Source organism: Gymnoscopelus microlampas, assembly GCF_963454915.1.
Source record: "Gymnoscopelus microlampas genome assembly, chromosome: 2".
Classification (NCBI taxonomy): domain Eukaryota; kingdom Metazoa; phylum Chordata; class Actinopteri; order Myctophiformes; family Myctophidae; genus Gymnoscopelus; species Gymnoscopelus microlampas.
In genome coordinates this window covers 61,647,060-61,666,877 of record NC_139939.1, presented here as the reverse complement: position 1 = coordinate 61,666,877, position 19,818 = coordinate 61,647,060, and the positions used below count along the sequence as shown (strand labels likewise).

General features: G+C 41.0%; 2 protein-coding genes across 3 annotated transcripts in view; both read left to right on the top strand.

Moving 5' to 3' along the window:
• Positions 1-451: 451 nt before the first annotated feature.
• LOC311056216 (GTPase IMAP family member 7-like) lies at positions 452-2,286 on the top strand (the record flags this gene model as incomplete). Its single annotated transcript, XM_084072678.1, has 3 exons — positions 452-495; positions 693-1,484; positions 2,207-2,286. Exons 1-3 carry the CDS (start codon positions 459-461, stop codon positions 2,284-2,286), a joined length of 909 nt encoding a protein of 302 aa, XP_083928804.1. The 5' UTR covers positions 452-458.
• Positions 2,287-5,669: 3,383 nt separating this feature from the next.
• tpcn3 (two pore segment channel 3) overlaps positions 5,670-19,818 on the top strand; it is a 45,514-nt gene continuing 31,365 nt past the window's right edge. The window contains exons 1-7 of one of the 2 annotated variants that reach the window (XM_084043870.1): positions 5,670-6,015; positions 10,895-10,977; positions 11,891-12,005; positions 13,494-13,622; positions 18,029-18,145; positions 18,615-18,733; positions 19,432-19,533. In XM_084043870.1, coding sequence (XP_083899996.1) covers positions 5,815-6,015; positions 10,895-10,977; positions 11,891-12,005; positions 13,494-13,622; positions 18,029-18,145; positions 18,615-18,733; positions 19,432-19,533 — 866 coding nt within the window. In that variant the 5' untranslated portion in view covers positions 5,670-5,814. The remainder of the gene's footprint in view (positions 6,016-10,894; positions 10,978-11,890; positions 12,006-13,493; positions 13,623-18,028; positions 18,146-18,614; positions 18,734-19,431; positions 19,534-19,818) is intronic. The other variant, XM_084043871.1, reaches the window with a different exon arrangement.

Below are 19,818 nucleotides of genomic sequence, written 5' to 3'. Positions count from 1 at the left end.
TAGCGCCACCAGGAGGCCGGTTTTTGCAAAACATTTTTTTTTATATTACTCCCACAAATGTTGTCCAAACATGACGCAAATCTGTATATATTATCTCTTTAGTCAAGTGGTCTAGACGGATCCGTCCCATCCGTTTTCACATTCCAACCTGATTGGCCAATTCCCAACATTCAGTCCCAGCACTTTTCTAGTTTGATTATGTGATGGAAAACTGTTGCTTTAGAATGTGTTTATGTAGATAATGTATATAATAAAAATCCACTGAACGGAGTGAGTCTGTCTTCATATGCAGATCTATTGATACAATGAGACCAACCTTCTCCCTTCTCTCTCTCTCTCTCTCTCTATATCTCTCTCTCTCTCTCTCTCTCTCTCTCTCTCTCTCTCTCTCTCTCTCTCTCTCTCTCTCTCTCTCTCTCTCTCTCTCTCTCTCTAGTAGACACTAACCCCAGACAGAGATGATTGGAGACGTTAGAAGCAATGAGGGAGGTGAAGGTATGTAATCTTAACAGGAGATGACTACATTTTAAATATAAACAGGAGATGACTACATTTTTAATATAAACAGTGTGTTTGTTTTCAAGCGAGGAGAAAGTCTCTCATGTGTAATTAATGTAATTGGAATAGAGAGTCATTAAACCATGTTTTATAGAAACCTCTAGTGGATTTATCGTATCACTTGAATCCATCAGCTTCCATAACAGATGATGAAGTACTTCGGATTGTGCTGGTTGGGAAGACTGGAGCTGGAAAGAGCGCCACTGGAAACACCATCCTGGGTTCTGACGCTTTTCAATCAGAAATGTCAGCTGTATCTGTGACAAATAGCTGTAAGAAGGCCAGCGGTGTAGTGAATGGTAGAAAGGTCTCTCTTGTTGACACACCAGGATTGTTTGACACCAGGTTCAGTGGAGATGAAACCCTTAAAAAGATCAGTGATTGTATTAGTTTAGCTGCTCCTGGTCCTCATGCCTTCCTGCTTGTGATCAAACTAGACAGATTCACAGCTGAGGAGCAGAGATCTGTGGAGATGATTCAGAAAGTCTTTGGCCAAAAGTCAAATGTATACACCATGGTTCTCTTCACTAACGGTGACATGCTGAAAGGTAAACCAGTTGAAGACATTTTGAGAAATTGTCCAAAACTAAAAGAGTTAGTCATCAAATGTAAGGGTGGCTATTATGTGTTCAACAACGAAACCAAGGATCCCTCTCAGGTCAATGAGCTGCTGGAGAAAATCAACCAGATGGTGATTGATAATGGAGGAAGCCACTACACCAATGAGATGTTCCAACAAGCAGCCAGGAAAATAAAGGAAGAGAAAGAGAGAGAGCGTAGAGAGATGGAAGAAAAGAGACGTGCAGAGAGGGAAGAACTGAAAGAACAACTGAGAAAAGAAGTGAGAGAAGAGGTGAGAGAAGAAGTGAGAGAAGAAGTGAGAGAAGAAGGGGGGGAAGAGAAAAACAATACAGACAGGGATATTGGTATTGTATTAACTGTTATTACTAGTGCTTCAGCGACAGCTGGTGCTGCTGTTGGAGTAGGTGTTGCAGCTGTTCTAGTTCAGCTTGAATTAATAGTTCCTGGAATATCTGCAGCTGCAAGTGTAGCTGGCCCAGTTGGTGCAGCAGTAGGGGCTGTTTTAGGGCCCAGTTGGTGCAGCAGTAGGGGCTGTTTTAGGGCCCAGTTGGTGCAGCAGTAGGGGCTGTTTTAGGGCCCAGTTGGTGCAGCAGTAGGGGCTGTTTTAGGGCCCAGTTGGTGCAGCAGTAGGGACTGTTTTAGGGCCCAGTTGGTGCAGCAGTAGGGGCTGTTTTAGGGCCCAGTTGGTGCAGCAGTAGGGGCTGTTTTAGGGCCCAGTTGGTGCAGCAGTAGGGGCTGTTTTAGGGCCCAGTTGGTGCAGCAGTAGGGGCTGTTTTAGGGCCCAGTTGGTGCAGCAGTAGGGGCTGTTTTAGGGCCCAGTTGGTGCAGCAGTAGGGACTGTTTTAGGGTTAGTATTTGGAGGAGGCTTCCTCCTCTACCAACACCATAAGAATAGGAAGACTTCAGAGGAAAAGAAGCCATTGATCAACGATGAATAATCCACATCAGAATGAACAGCAATTTATGGATTTTTTAATGGAGTTCCTGGTTGGAAAATGTAATTATTCGGCTCACACCCAAAAAAATGATCCCTGCTAATTAATTATCATAATTATGAGATCCTCAGGTACCATGAGAGACTATCAGGGTGGAGGAGGAGGAGCTAGAGGTTTAGGTAGGGATCTGGAGGAGGAGCTAGAGGTTTAGGTAGGGATCTGGAGGAGGGGCTAGAGGTTTAGGTAGGGATCTGGAGGAGGCGGAGCTAGAGGTTTAGGTAGGGATCTGGAGGAGGGGCTAGAGGTTTAGGTAGACCCCAGGGGTCCTTGAGGGAGTTCCAGGGGGTCCCCAGCTAAATGATAGCTGAGGCACCAAATGGACCCTTAAGGGTCTGTAACTCTGAGAGTGTCCAAATGGAACCAAATGGACCCTAACGGGTCCATTTGGTTCCATTTGTACACTCTCAGAGTTAGATTAACATTGATTTTACAATATGAATTGGTGTCCCAGAGATATAAATGCCATTAAATGGGGGTCCGTAGCCCTAATGCATGTCAAACTGGGGGTCCTTGAAATTAAAATGGTTGAGAATCACTGCTAGAGAGCCGTAAAAATCGTCTCTTATGGGGGTCCCTGGCATATCTTTTCAAATAGGGTCCGCGGGCTAATAAGTGTCAATTTGGGGGTCCTTGACACAAAGAAGTTTGAGAACCACTGGATTATATTAGGGTGTAATGTGGTGTAGCTTTATTGTTTAAAATCATTTTGATTCATGTCACTTACACGTTGGTGGCTCATCTCATCCTTCTGTAAAACGTGATCATTATGTTTGACATTTATTTGGTTTGGTGAAGGGTGAAGGGTAAAGGGTAAAGGTAAAGGGTGAAGGGTAAAGGGTAAAGGGTAAAGGGTAAAGGGTGCAGGATGAAAGTCATGTGTTGTAATGAATGTCTTGTTGGCTTTAGATCTCTCAGCTCATCTATAGGTTCAAACTATATTCTGCTGATATTCTTTCTTTTTAAAACACAACTCTTTCTCTTTTATTTTCTCCTCTGCACTTTAACTGTAATCTATTAAGTAATGATTTAGTTTTATGCATCCTAACGTCATGTTATACGTTTATAATGGTGTTTCCTTTGCTTTAACTAGACTTACTTTAATTATATGTTGCTGCCAATACTTTTGTACTTTTACTCAAGTCAAACTTTATGTAGAATTCTAACAGATTATTTTTATGTATTTCTACTTTTACTTAATTAAACACATATCTGAGTACTTACTGAGTACTCCACTTCCACCAATGTTCATAAAATAAATAAATAAATAAATATGTCATTAATTATGAAATCTAAATGTGTTGAAATGATTCTTTTAGTACTGGTTGTTCCTCACTCAGTGACTGAACAAACAGCACCCTCTAGTGGTTACACTCTGCTAGAACACCCTGTTCAACATCATTCAACCCTGAATGACCTCTTGTTGTTTTTGTCATTAAATACAATAAATGTCTTTAAAATACAATAAGTGTCATTACAGGACAGGTCACTATGTTTAAAATACATTTGTATTAATAAATAGCAGATCTACAATCTCATGTGTCACATTGTTGTGTTGATGTGAGCTTGTAGATCTGCTATTCTTTTGCTATATGTTTTAAATATGTCTGGATTGGTTAAATATTGATATTATTAACACAGAACACAGACTTAGTGATGAATGAAATGAGGATATATTATCATTTGGTTACATTTGGTTACATAGTTATTGTAACTGTGAGAGTGTAACCAAATGTAACCAAATGGACCCTGCAGGTCCATTTGGTTACATTTGGTTACACTCTCACAGTTACAACTTTGGATACTTTTATTAGTTTCAACATTGTTTGGATTCATCAATATTCATGAGCCTGTTTCTGCATGAATATTCACAGCAGATAATTGTAGAAAAGCTGTGAAAGTATCACTGAAACATTGAAGAATTATAAATGATAGATGTATGAATGTATCAGTTTGTTAAACTAATACATGTATCAATAATCATAGAAGCTGAATATAACAATTTAAGTTATATTTTTTAGTAATAATTATATAAAGTTATGTTGTAGCAGAGAGACACACAGGGTTACACAAAACACAACATTGATAACTTAGTCATTATTATAATAAATGTATGACTTTAAAGTCACATGATTATATAGGTCACCCGGGTGTGTGTGACACCGTGTACGGGATGTTATCCTAAACACGTGTCACACACCCGGGTGCCCTATAGAATTATGTGACTCTAAAGTCATTCAAATCAACCACAGCTTTACATTAAAATGATGCAGACATAATTAATCCATTACTAGATCACTATCCCATATGAACAATCATTGTATTGAGTACTTTTACTTTAGGTACTGTACGTATACATATTTTGATACCAATAGACTACTGTTGTATGTATGTATATAAATATATCATATTTAATGTTTTTGCTGACATACAGAGAATCTGAAGTTGCAACACACTGACTGACTGCTGCTTCCTCTGTCAAAGTAAAAGTACTTTAAAACTGTACCTGAGTATGTTATGCCTGCATACAGGCTACTTAGTAAATGTACTTAGTTACCAGTGATATTTTTGGTACTTTAGTACTTTAGTATAATGTTGATAAATAAAGACAGCTGCCAATCAGTCAATTAAGTCTTGTATTAAATTATTTTACTTGAGTAAAAAAGTACATTTGCCTCTAAGATGTAGTGGAGTAGAAGTATAAGGTATTGAAAATTGGAAATACTCCAGAAAGTAAAAAAACAAACCAACTCAAACTTTTGTTCAAGTCATTTTTCAATACTTTTATACTTCTACTCCACTACATATCAGTGGTAAATATCGTACTTTTTACTCCACTACAATTATTTATAAACTTTAGAATTTCTAGTGACTTTGAATTTCGATTATTCGAATAATCTAGGATATCTAGGAAAATATCTAGGCTTATGTTTAAATACAATGAATCCTTATTATTTCATACATATAGGATATTCACAAATAGCCGATCTACAAGCTGTCAATAAAGTATTAAAAAAATGGAAATACTCCAGTAAAGTAAAACTTCTTCAAAAACGGTACATTTACTCAGAGTAAAAGAATAAAAGTGCTTGAAGGTTTTTTCTGCTGACAGCTTCCTGAGTCACATGACTCCCGGATCCAAAGTCCCGCTGGCGTCATGACGTCAACATTAAGACACGCACAGACCGGAGGTTTCTCTGCAGGGCATTCAGAATAAAAGCTCTGGGTCCGATATAAATATACACAACGAGACGTAAAACAGCGGCAGGATGTTTTTAATAAAAGCTTCAGATCATTAAATATGATTTTTAGAATATAATATAAACTGATATAATATCATTTGTGTTTGGAATAGTGATACCGTAGTTTTATTTTGAAATCCACCAAAGGAACGCAGTGTGAATAGAGTGTGATTTGATGGGAAAGTTTATTCCAGTAAAACAATCTGTCTGTCTCTCTGTCTGTCTGTCTCTCAGCCTGTCTGTCTCTCTGATGGGCAGACCAACCAACTCACTGACTGAACAAACAAATGCAAAACAAACTTTTCTCTTTGCAGCTGATCACAATCAGAGGATCAATAACACATCAATAGATCAACCTGGATCACAGGATCCTCTGGATCAATACTATTAAATCCTGATCTTTAGTGCTGAGGCTGCAGAGATAAAGACACAACACTTTGATGAAGAGGATGAGTGACTCAAACATCATTCCAGAGGATGCTTCTTCTTCTTCTTCTCCATCAGAACAAACCAACGAGAAGGTTATTGATCAGGAATCATCAGAATCATCTGATAAGGTTATTGATCACAAAGCAGAGGATCAGTCATGTGAGAAGATCTCTTCTGTTTCCAATGGAGGAAACACAGCTGCAAGCAAAGAGGTAATAAAAACTAGATCTATATTACATTTATAAACTATTTTCACCTCGGCTTCTAAACTAAACTCATCATCAGTGTTCATTTCACTCTGATAGTGTTAACCTAATGTACAAATGTAACCAAATGGACCCGACAGGGTCCATTTGGTTACATTTGGTTACATTTGGGTTACACTGGCCATAGTTCACATGTTGGCGCTGCTTGTTGCTGTTTACTTGAAACTCTTACACTTACAACCCGTACATCTACATAAACGTTCGCATTTCAAATATAAAGTGCTGACCACACGGCCATGGATGTAACAGGTTGAAACGCGTGGATATAAGTACCCGTATCTTCCGTATTGTTCTAGAAAAAGCATTTGAATCCCATTGGTGGCCATTTTCCATTTGTTTTAATATTGTATCAGAGTGCAATACACCTCCCAACTGGTGGGGGCGCGTGGTTGAAAGCATATGGAGAAAATGGTAAGCGATTGGATTAAAACGCCTTTTTATTGATAATAACGGAAGATGCGGGTACTTAGACACGGGCGCTTTAACTTGTTACATCCATGGCCGTGAGGTCAGCACTTTATATTAGAAATGTGAACGTTTATGTAGATGTACGGGTTGTAAGTGTAACATTTTCAAAAAACAGGAACAAGTAGCGCCATGACTGTCATGGTATGACAATCATGTTTCAGGGCTAGACCTCTCAGAGTTACAACTGGAAAACGAGCTTCTGTATTAGTTTGGTAACAGGATGGTAGGTTTAGGGACATCTGGTTATATATTATATATCATATATACTGGTTATATATTATTATCATATATACTGGTTATATATTATATATTAGTGGTAACAGGATGGTAGGTTTAGGGACATCTGGACACCTCCATGATAAATTGGCTATTTTGTCCCAAATGTTAAAATATAAAATATTTGGTCTTAAAGGGCAAGACCACTTTGGTAGAGGTTTGGGTTGTGTAGTTAACTTGCCATGATGTAACTCTAAAGGTGGGCAAGAAAGGAAAAATAATTGCTCCATTGATTAGAAATTGATAATTCTAAATATTCTCCTCATTGTTACATTGTACGGTAAAACAGCTCTCAAAGTCACTCTTTTCGCACATAAATGAACACAAACAAAGTTGATTCAGACAATATAGAACATCACCAAACCCACTACTGTTTGTTTTTAATAAAAATGTCAACTTCCTGTTGATTTTGCCATTTTTAATAAGTAGAAAACCTGGACTGGATCCGCGGATCCGGATCCAGATCCAGATCTTCAAATAGTAAGCTGTTTTACCGTACAATGTAAGTCAATGAGGAGCATATTTTTGAATTATCAATTTCTAATCAATGGAGCAATTATTTTTGATTTCTTGCCCACCCTTTGGGGTTACATCATGACAAGGTAAATACACAACCCACACCTCTACCAAAGTGGTCTTACCCTTTAAGTCATTTAAAGTATACATGATTAGAACATGATTAGAACATGATTAGAACATGATTAGAACATGTTGACAATTTAGCTCTAATATTTCTACAATTTCTACAAAACCTGTTTATCCAGTCATTTTGGGGCATAAACAAGAAGTTGAAGGATAACATGAAGTCTGATAAAGATAGGCCTATGCCGTGCATGTTCACATCATGCATACTTTATCAGGGGTCTTCAACGTTTTCAGGCCAAGGACCCCTTGGCTGAGAGCGAGATAAAGCAGGGACCCCCCATTATATATTGTATAAAATATTTATTTTTACATAGATTTCATAGGCAGCTTCATAGACTTGTTTCACAGCACTATCATGTTGGATTCATGTTAATGTGTATTTCCAGACATTTAACCTAATGCTCTAAAAACAATACTTAGTAAACCTGACCTTTCACTCTGTACTTAGTCTGCTCTTTTTTCCCCCTATACCAAACCACTTTGCCGAAAATAGCAGATCTACAAGCGCACAACGCCTTGCAGCGTGAGGCGTTATGTGCTTGTAGATCTGCTATTTTTGGCTAAAGTTCTCCTCAGAAAAGGGATGCATGGGTGAAGTGATTATTGTAAAAAACACACAAAGATTTGGCGGACACAGTGCTCACATAAAACAATTTTTTGGTTTAGAGTAATAATGATATGTTGCAGCAGAGTGATAAATAGCTCTATATTGTGATAGTAATCATTACTATAGAGTGTTTGTTCAGTAACAGTGTTAAATAGCTCTATATTGTGATAGTAATCATTGCTATAGAGTATTTGTTCAGTAACAGTGTTAAATAGATCTATATTGTGATAGTAATCATTACTATAGAGTGTTTGTTCAGTAACAGTGTTAAATAGCTCTATATTGTGATAGTAATCATTACTATAGAGTGTTTGTTCAGTAACAGTGTTAAATAGCTCTATATTGTGATAGTAATCATTACTATAGAGTGTTTGTTCAGTAACAGTGTTAAATAGCTCTATATTGTGATAGTAATCATTACTATAGAGTGTTTGTTCAGTAACAGTGTTAAATAGCTCTATATTGTGATAGTAATCATTACTATAGAGTGTTTGTTCAGTAACAGTGTTAAATAGATCTATATTGTGATAGTAATCATTACTATAGAGTGTTTGTTCAGTAACAGTGTTAAATAGCTCTATATTGTGATAGTAATCATTGCTATAGAGTGTTTGTTCAGTAACAGTGTTAAATAGACAGACAGCGACATAGAGGGGGTCCGTTGTGACTGTTTAGACATGGATTCATAAATAGCAGTCCATAATGATCCAGTATATTAGTATTATATGCATTAGTTTAGTATATTAGTGTATTAATAAGAATAATACTCCATAATAATGCAAGAAGTTAAGAATTCATGTTTGGTGCTGTAGCTCTACCTTGTGACCAGTAGAGGGAGTCATTGTCCTTCCAGAACAACTCAGCATGCATGAGATGTATGCAGAATTCACTGGACTTTCTGCTAGTTTATGAAAATATAATATATTTTATTATATAGTTTATAAACCTATTATATATATTATTATTTCGTTTATAAACATATTATATAGTTGTCAAATATATTGTGTGTGTGTGTGTGTGTGTGTGTGTGTGTGTGTGTGTGGTGTGTGGTGTGTGTGTGTGTGTGTGTGTGTGTGTGTGTGTGTGTGTGTGTGGTGTGTGCGCGTGTGTTTATAAACATATTATATAGTTGTCAAATATATTATGTGTGTGTGTGTGTGTGTGTGTGTGTGTGTGTGTGTGTGTGTGTGTGTGTGTGTGTGTGTGTGTGTGTGTGTGTGTGTGTGTGTGTGTGTGTGTGTGTGTGTGTGTGTGTGTGTGTGTGTGTGTGTGCGCGTGTGTGTGCGCACGCGTGTGTGCGTGTGCGTGTGTTTATAAACATAACACAAGCCTATTGTGTTATCTGTAACCCCACGAACATACAGAAACATGTATACAAACATACACAGTTTATAAACAAATAACACTAAGTACAGTTTAAGTTACATTATATTTACTGTTTGGGAAACGGTTTAGTATTTCCTATTGTGAATACTTTAATTTCTTCTCCACTACAGTCATTCTTTATTTTTTTTAAATAATGGGAGAGAAAATAGTAAAGTAAATGTACTTTTACCATAACAGAATTGAATCTCTGTGACAGACAGACAGACAGACAGACAGACAGACAGACAGACAGACAGACAGTCATCTGTTGTCATGCTGTAATAATCATTATGACCAATAGTCACTGTCTGAAAACCCTTTCTGTCCACCGTCACAATATAATAGGAGCTGTCTCTACATGCACACACACACACACACACACACACACACACACACACACACACACACACACACACACACACACACACACACACACACACACACACACACACACACACACACACACACAGAACAATGTTCTATAGATCAAGTTCTCAAACTTGTTCATGTCAAATGATTGATATCTAATTAATTTAATATCTTACATTACATTACATTACATTACATTACATTACAGTCATTTAGCAGACGCTTTTATCCAAAGAGACTTACAATAAGTGCATTCAACATAGAAGATAACTACTAAACTTCTAAAACAAGCAACTAAGATTATACCTAGCACTAAAGTAAAAGTGCAATATCGTCACCTTGCTAAACTAATGGCCTAAGTCATTTTTTGAGGAAAATGATATTTTTGCCTAAGTCAGCTCCTCATGACACTGACTGACCACCTCTGGTAAAATCACCATCTCCTAATAGAAAAGGATCATGCTGTTCACTCCTCTTTTAGTAGAATGGCCTACATGTATCTCCTAATAGAAAAGGATCATGCTGTTCACTCCTCTTTTAGTAGAATGGCCTATAACTCCCTAGTGTGACTTAGGACAAAATAGCCTCTTTTTTTTGGCCCAAGTCACTTGTTTTTGTGACTTGCCTAAGCCAGGTTTAATCCTATTTAAACTATTTAAACATATTTAAACTTATGTTACATAACTGACAGACAGTGTTATTTTTTAATGAATAGTCATAATTTGTTATAAACGTTTTGGGTGAAATGATTAAGAAATATCCTATAGTTTTGTTTTGGATCAGTTTTTTATTTTTCCTGAAAAACTTAAAAAAATGACTTAGGCCATTAGTTTAGCAAGGTGACGATATATCAGTTACCTACTTTATTTAAACAGATGAGACAAATAGGAAAATCAAATGAGCAAGAGAGAAAACCAATAAGTGTATCAAATAAACAAGAACCAATAAAACTAGAAAACAAGAGCTTGTACAACTAATTGACAACAATATCTGATTACTTTAGTGCCAGTGACCCTCATACAGACTAACATTGTTATTTATAAAAAATATATACGTTTGGATCATTTAAGGTAACATTAGTATCTTTATTTACAGGACATGGATCTTGCAGCGGTCTATGTTTCAGACGCTCAATACAACAGAAACATCTTCTTTGATACTTCACCTGAATCTGTGAGGTACAACCTGTCTGTCTGTCTGTCTGTCTGTCTGTCTGTCTGTCTGTCTGTCTGTCTGTCTGTCTGTCTGTCTGTCTGTCTGTCTGTGTAACTAACTGTCTGTCTGTCTGTCTGTCTGTCTGTCTGTCTGTCTGTCTGTCTGTCTGTCTGTGTAATTAACTGTCTGTCTGTCTGTCTGTGTAACTAACTGTCTGTCTGTCTGTCTGTCTGTCTGTCTGTCTGTCTGTCTGTCTGTCTGTCTGTGTAACTAACTGTCTGTCTGTCTGTCTGTCTGTCTGTCTGTCTGTCTGTCTGTCTGTCTGTCTGTCTGTCTGTCTGTCTGTCTGTGTAACTAACTGTCTGTCTGTCTGTCTGTGTAACTAACTGTCTGTCTGTCTGTCTGTCTGTCTGTCTGTCTGTCTGTCTGTCTGTCTGTGTAACTAACTAACTGTCTGTCTGTCTGTCTGTCTGTCTGGCTGTCTGTGTAACTAACTGTCTGTCTGTCTGTCTGTCTGTCTGTGTAACTAACTGTCTGTCTGTCTGTCTGTCTGTCTGTCTGTCTGTGTAACTAACTAACTGTCTGTCTGTCTGTCTGTCTGTCTGGCTGTCTGTGTAACTAACTGTCTGTCTGTCTGTCTGTCTGTCTGTCTGTCTGTCTGTGTAACTAACTAACTGTCAGTCTGTCTGTCTGTCTGTCTGTCTGTCTGTCTGTCTGTCTGTCTGTCTGTGTAACTAACTGTCTGTCTGTCTGACACATGATCAACGTTCAGTCAATAAACTGTGTGTGTGTGTGTGTGTGTGTGTGTGTGTGTGTGTGTGTGTGTGTGTGTGTGTGTGTGTGTGTGTGTGTGTGTGTGTGTGTGTGTGTGTGTGTGTGTGTGTGTGTGTGTGTGTGTGTGTGTGTGTGTGTGTGTGTGTGTGTGTGTGTCTATAGGTTGTACCTATGGTATAATCATTGGGGTCTCCAGGTGTTGCTGTATGTTTTCATCTTATTGGATCTTTCCCTGGCTTTGTTTGAAGACCCCGCCCTCATCCCTCTACCTCTATGGGTAAATATAAGCCCCGCCCTCATCCCTCTGCCTCTATGGGTAAATATAAGCCCCGCCCTCATCCCTCTGCCTCTATGGGTAAATATAAGATTCTGTGCCTATCGGTACGTAACTCAAACGGCGCTGAGTAGGCTCAAGGCAATGTCGCAATGTTCAGGACGGCAACTCGCTCGCTTTAGCTCGCTCGGTGGTCCTTCACACGGCGACAATTCCCTTGAGACTGCGCCTCCGAATGGTTTAGTCACAATGGGGGAGATGCGAGGCGGCTATGCACGGAATTTGTGGTTTTCCAGTAGTCTATGCACGGATTTTGAGAAACGTTGAAAAACGTTCATTGAGAACGTTTCCTCTGGTGATCGGGTTGCTTATAGACACTGTGGTAGAGGTTTGGGTTGTGTAGTTACCTTGTCATGATGTAACTCCAAAGGTGAACAAGAAATCTAAAATAATTGCTCCATTGATTAGACATTGATAATTCAAAATATGCTCCTCATTGACTTACATTGTACGGTGAAACAGATCTCAAAGTCACTCTTTTAGCACATAAACGAACACAAACAAAGCTGATTCAGACAATATAGAACATCACCAAACCCAGTACTGTTTGTTGTTTTAATAAAGATATCAACTTCCTGTTGATTTTGCTATTCTCATTAAGAAGAAAACCCGGACCGGATCCATGGATCCGGATCTTCAAATAGTAAAATCAGCAGGAAGTTGACATTGTTCTTAAAACAAACAGTGGTGTGTTTGGTGATGTTCTATAATGCCAGGCGACCATGCTGATAGATAAGCGGTGATGCAACTATGATGATGGAGAGGGCCACTATATTTACACACTCACTCCAGAAGGACACATTGCATAATTATACTGCTGGGCCACGGCCATTCTATGTCACACAAATATAGCAAAAATAGCAGATCTACATGTCACAGTGCGACACGTTTTGAGCTTGTAGTGGAATCCTGAAAAGTAACATTTTTATTTCATTTCAAATGCATTTATTGTCTCCGCCAGGAGACTATGTTTTCACTTTCCGTCCCCCCCCTCGGCCAAGCTAACATTGGTCAAGCCTCACGTGACACGTGACAATACGTTGAAAGAGTGTGCTCTGATTGGCTAGTGAGACGCATGACGTATAGCGGCCTATAAATAGATGTGTCACTTTGAAAGAGTCTTTGCCTCTTTCAAAGTGAGGTAAGACAGGAATAATCACCAAATGGCTGAGAAATGGCGGAGCAATACATTATGTAGACACACTGGTGTCATCACAATACGTAATATAAATAGCTTAGACAGGATTAATTAAGAACAGTACTTTCCAGTCACAGTTGATGACACAGTGCAACTAACTCTTATTATGCAAACTGAAGAAGATAATCATTGTCTGCAAACTGATGAAGAAGCAAAGGCGCAACGCCTATCATCAAAGTTCCAGCTACGTGACCATGCTCATAGAGTGTTTGTGTGTGTGTGTGTGTTGCTAGGCGACCATGCTCATAGAGTGTGTGTGTGTGGTGGTGTTCTCGCTGCGTCTCGGGCACTATGCCAGGGTGGTCCACCGAGACAAGTTCTGGAAGGACCCCAAAAACATCTTCATCATCGTCATCCTCACGGTAGGATAGTTTCACTATCTTCATCTTCATGTTGTTTTCATCTTCATGTTGGTTTCATCTTCATGTTGTTTTCATCTTCATGTTGTTTTCATCTTCATGTTGTTTTCATCTTCATGTTGTTTTCATCTTCATGTTGTTTTCATCTTCATGTTGTTTTAATCTTCATGTTGTTTTCATCTTCATGTTGTTTTCATCTTCATGTTTTCATCATTACGTCGGCTTTGAATCAAATCCATTCAGTTTCAGTCATATGTGACCAAATGTGACTGAGAGACAGTCATCTGGCATTGTTTCATGTTCATTATCATGTCATATGAATCATAGCAGAATAATGATATATAATATTGGTGAATAAGACTGAGGGAATAGTTTTGAAACTGCAGCTTATAGAAGAAACATGTTTTTCTGCTTTGTTGAAGAAAACAGTCACATATGTTGATCTGAAATGTGTTTAGTTTGTTTTTAGACTGTCATATCATGAGATTTTAGTCGACTAAAACTAGGGTCGCAGTTCTTCTCCTTGTGCTGTATACCTTGCCGTGGTGGGGAAGCGTGTGTGTCTCCGTGACCTGGGTAGCTATACCGACGGGGGCTTAGCCCCCAGCAGGTTCAACCATGTCGGGCAGGTATTCCAGGTAGAGTCCCGACAAAAATCAGCACCTGGCCCTCCAGGTTGGGGGTTGGGCGTGGGGCTAACGACCCCACCCCGTAAAAAACATCCTTGTTACGGAAACTTTAACGAAAAATACCGACACGGACCTAGCAGTAGACTGGAGCCAACCAATTGGCGGCATGACCTCTTCTGATGAAAGCCTTCAACAGGAAGTCAGGAGAGCGAAAACCAGTCTGCTCGGGCCCAAAAATAAGATCCGCCTAGGCGCATGGAATGTCCGCACCATGTTCGAGACATCCAAAACTGCACAAGTCATCCGCGAAATGAGGAGATACAGACTGGACATTCTGGGGATTAGTGAATGCCGATGGACCGGCTCTGGACGCCAAGTGTCAAGCGATGGCTCAGTTATACTCCACTCTGGGCACGATGACCAACACGCGCGCGGCGTGGCCCTCATAATTACGAAGGAGAAGGCTAGCACCTTGTTAGAATGGGAACCCCTCAGTGACAGGCTTATTAGGGCCCGCTTCAACTCCAAACACTGCAAGCTCACCATCATCCAGTGTTACGCACCAACTAACGAAGCGGAGGAGGACAATAAAGATGACTGGTATGAGGAGCTACAACAGGCAGTCTCTAAAGTCCCCCAGCACGATATGCTTCTGATCATGGGAGACCTAAATGCCAAGGTGGGAGCTGATAATTCGAATTGTGAGAGAGCAATGGGAAGGCACGGATGTGGTGTGATGAATGACAATGGTGAACGTCTCGTTGACTTTTGCATGAACAACAACTGTGTCATTGGCGGCACCATCTTTCCACATAGAACAATCCACAAGCTCACATGGAAATCACCTGATGGTTCCACCATCAACCAGATTGACCATATTATGATAAATGGAAAGTGGCGCAGGTCACTTCAAGATGTCAGAGTTTGTCGTGGGGCTGATGCCAACAGTGACCACTACCTTATAACAGCCACCATCAAGCTGAAACTAAGGAAAGTGGCAAAGCAGAGTCAGTATAGGAAACATCTAGATGTAGCCAAGCTGAAATGCCCCAAAACCAACAGGGAGTTTGTATTGGAGCTGAGGAAACGCTCTAGTGCTCTGGCTAACACAGAAGACCCAGATATTAACAGCGACTGGGAGACCATCAAAAAGCTCTACATAGAGACAGCCACCAAAGTCATAGGCTACAGAAGAAGGAAGAACAAGGAATGGCTAACCCCAGACACATGGAAGAAGATAGATGAACGGAAAGAACTGAAGACCAAGATGTTGTGCACCAAATCACCTAGGCTTCTAGAGCGGATTCAAGAAGCCTATAAGGAAAAGGACAGACAGGTGAAGAAGAGCGCCAAAAGCGACAAGAGGGCCTTCGTAGAGGACATGGCAAATCAAGCAGAGCAAGCTGCAGCAAAAGGCGAGATGAGTACAATTTACAACATCACAAAGAAGCTCAGTGGCAAGTACACCAGCCAGTCAGCCTCTGTCAAAGACAAGGACGGCAACATCCTCAGGACAGAGCAAGAACAGACCGCGAGATGGGCACAACATTTTCGCGAGGTACTCAACTGCCTAGCGCCAGATGACCCTGCTAACCCTCCACCAGCAGAGGATGTCCTCAACATTGACACCAGTCCCCCAACTAATGAAGAGGTAAAGCTTGCCATCAAAGCCATGAAGTGTGGGAAAGCTGCCGGCATAGACTCAATACATTCAGAGATGCTGAAAGCCGACCTTAATACCTCAAGCAAGGTGCTCGCAGACCTCTTCAGAAACATCTGGGAGAAGGAAACGATACCTGAAGACTGGGACAAGGGCCTGATAGTCAAAATCCCCAAGAAAGGAAACCAGCAAAACTGCGACAATTGGCGTGGGATCACACTGCTGTCGATACCATCAAAAGTTTTCTGCAGGATCCTAATTGGCAGAATTGATTCCGCTGTTGATCAGACCCTGAGAGACGAACAGGCAGGATTTAGGAGAGAGAGGGGATGCACAGACCAGATCTTTGCTTTGAAAAACATCATAGAGCAGTGTATAGAATGGAACGCCGCACTGTACATCAACTTCATCGACTTCCGGAAAGCATTTGACAGCCTGCACCGTGACACCCTGTGGAAGATCGCGAGATCATATGGAATTCCTCCCAAAATGGTCTCACTGATGGGGTTGTTCTATCGTCACTTCCAATGCAGTGTCCTTGTTAATGGTAAACCATCCGAATGGTTCCCAGTGGAGTCCGGTGTACGACAAGGGTGTATCATGTCCTCCATTCTCTTCCTGATGGCCATCGACTGGGTTATGAGGAAGACAACAGCTGACAGACCCAGAGGCATCCAGTGGACCCTGTTTTCCCAACTCGAAGACCTTGACTTTGCCGATGACCTTGCGGTGCTCTCCTCAAACCATACCCATCTGCAGGAGAAAACTGAAAGACTTAACAGGTTTGCCCTACAAACAGGCTTGAACATCAACACCTCTAAAACACAAGTTACGTGCTTTAATACCACTCCAGGTGTACCAGTCAATGTGAACGGGCACCCTCTTGACTATGTGGAAGAGTTCACCTACCTGGGAAGTCTAGTCAGCAAAGAAAACGCAACACAAAAGGACATCAGAGCAAGGCTAGGGAAGGCTCACAGCGTTTTTGTTAGGCTCCAATCCATCTGGAAGTCAAAACAGTACACGCTTAGAACTAAAATCCGACTCTACAGCAGCAATGTGAAGTCAGTACTGTTGTATGGATCCGAATGCTGGCGAGTCACAATAAAGGATATGAAGAAAATCGATGCCTTCCATAATCGATGCTTGAGGAAAATCTGCCGCATTTTCTGGCCCGAGAGAATATCCAACGAAGAGCTACACAGGGTGACCAAGTGCAACAGCATAGTGTTAGAAATCAAACGGCACCGATTTCGATGGCTAGGTCATGTGCTCAGAATGGCCCAGGATCGTATCCCTAAGGTCGCTTTAAGATGGACTCCTGCAGGGAAAAGGAAGAAAGGTCGCCCCAAAACAACCTGGCGACGAACCGTGACTGCCGAGATGAAGGAGATGAACCTGACATGGGGCGAGGCACAACATGCAGCACAAGACAGGTCCCGATGGAGGCAGATCGTTAAAGCCTTATGTCCCACTAGGGACGAAGAGGATTAAGTAAGTAAGTAAAACTACAGTTGATTTAGTCGTCTAAAACGTATGTTGGCCGTGATGGCGTCGCAATGCCTGATTTATACCTGTCTGTCTGTCTGTCTGTCTGTATGTCTGTCTGTCTGTCTGTGTGTCTCTAGCTCACCCTAGTGCAGTGGTTCTCAAACTTGTTCAGGTCAAGTACCCCTAAATGAATGTGTATTTGGCCGCGGACCCCCATCTGAAAAGATTTTGTGCCAAGGACCCCATCCAAGATTGAAGTTAAAAATGAATGAATGAATGAATGAATGATTTGAATTGAATTGAATGATTTTTTTGAAAATAGCTGATGTATGTAGGGCCCTGGGGGTCCCCGGACCCCACTTTGAGAACCCCTGCATTAGACCACGGACCACCATAACTCTGAGAGTGTACAAATGGAACCAAATGGACCCGTAAGGGTCCATTTGGTTCCATTTGTACACTCTCAGAGTTACGGCAACATAAGGTTCCATTTGGTTCCTAACTATCCAACATTTATCTGGGTACCCCCTGGAACCTGCTCAAGGACCCCTGGGGGTCCCCGTACCCCACTTTGAGAACCATGGCCCTAGTGGACATGGTGATATATGCATCTCTCTGTGTGTCTCTAGCTCACCCTAGTGGACATGGTGATATATGCAGGCTTACAGACGTCAGGCCACTCGGCGGTTCGCTGGTCGAGGGTCCTGCGTCCGCTCCTATTGGTCAACGTCACAGAGGGCCGCCAGGTAAAGTACAATATGGACCGTCCAATCACAGTTTAGGTCCCTCCTCCTTTGCACTGGACTGTCCAATCACAGTTTAGACCCCTCCCTCCTCCTGTCCAATGGACCGTCCAATCACAGTTTAGATCCCTCCTCCTTTCTTTAAAAGGCCTTTAAAGGCTCAAATGTATTAGATAGCATGTTATGTAGAGACAAGTGTGTGTGTGTGTGTGTGTGTGTGTGTGTGTGTGTGTGTGTGTGTGTGTGTGTGTGTGTGTGTGTGTGTGTGTGTGTGTGTGTGTGTGTGTGTGTGTGTGTGTGTGTGTGTGTATTTTTGTATAATGTGTGTGTGTGTGTATTTTTGTATAATGTGTGTGTGTGTGTATTTTTGTATAATGTGTGTGTGTGTGTGTGTGTGTGTGTGTGTGTGTGTGTGTGTGTGTGTGTGTGTGTGTGTGTGTGTGTGTGTGTGTGTGTGTGTGTGTGTGTGTAGCTCCGTAGGGCCTTCAGATCCATACGTAACGCTCTTCCTCAGATGGCCACAGTCTTCCTCCTCTTCATCTTCAGTGTTCTCATCTTCTCCCTCATGGCTCTGAAGCTGTTTGGGAAACGGTACGTCCAATCAGTCAATCCATCAATCAGTCGAGGAAATCCAAGGAACCTGATTGGTTGAAATAGGCTCTCCAAGCCGTGCTCAAATGAGCATGAGACAGAATACCTTCTTGTTCTTAACACATTCGGTGCCAGAATTTTATAATAACAGATTACGTTCGGTGCCAGAAATCTCACCGTTGAGGTGCGCGGCGCTGTTTAATCTGTAGACTCCACGACGAGCAATCCATGTGAAACAAAGCATGCGTTCATTTTGCACGATGGTCCTGGCTAACGCTTGGAACGATAACATCTCTCACGCGGGTCACAATGGCGGAGCGATCACCAATACAAAATGAGTCGTTTTGCGTAAAAGGTTTGGGAGTTATAGGGGTTTAAGAGAAGGAGAACGGAAGCGGATGGGAGCCATGTTTTTTGGCACGTGATCTATAAGGACCTTCCTTCTCAGAATCACCACGGTGATTCCAGAGCTGCTCCAGCCCCTCCCGTGTGGAAAAAAAAGACTGAAAACACGGTTCAGACCGTGTTCGGTACCAAAGCACTACTCTGTGAATACACGGTTCAGACCGTGTTTGGCACCCGATGGGTTAATGAAATATTTGATTGTTTTGGTTTTAAAATGAAATGTTCGTCATTTAACTGTCTGTCTGTCTGTCTGTCTGTCTGTCTGTCTGTCTGTCTGTCTGTCTGTCTGTCAGAGGTCTCACCACCATAGATGGCAGTCCATATTTCACCAACTATCTGAACATCGCGTTCCAACTCTATGTGCTGGTGACCACAGCCAACAGCCCTGACGTCATGTATGTACCATGTTCTATCTACTGTATGTAAAGACATGTATGTACCATGATCTATCTACTATGTCATGTATGTACCATGATCTATCTACTACGTCATGTATGTACCATGATCTATCTACTGCGTCATGTATGTACCATGATCTATCTACTGCAGGGGTGATGCAACTTTGATAATGGAAAGGACCACTATATTGTATGTCAAAAGTAGCAAAAATAGCAGATCTACAAGCTCAAAACGCGCCGCACTGCGACACATTTTGAGCTTGTAGATCTGCTGTCGCTCCA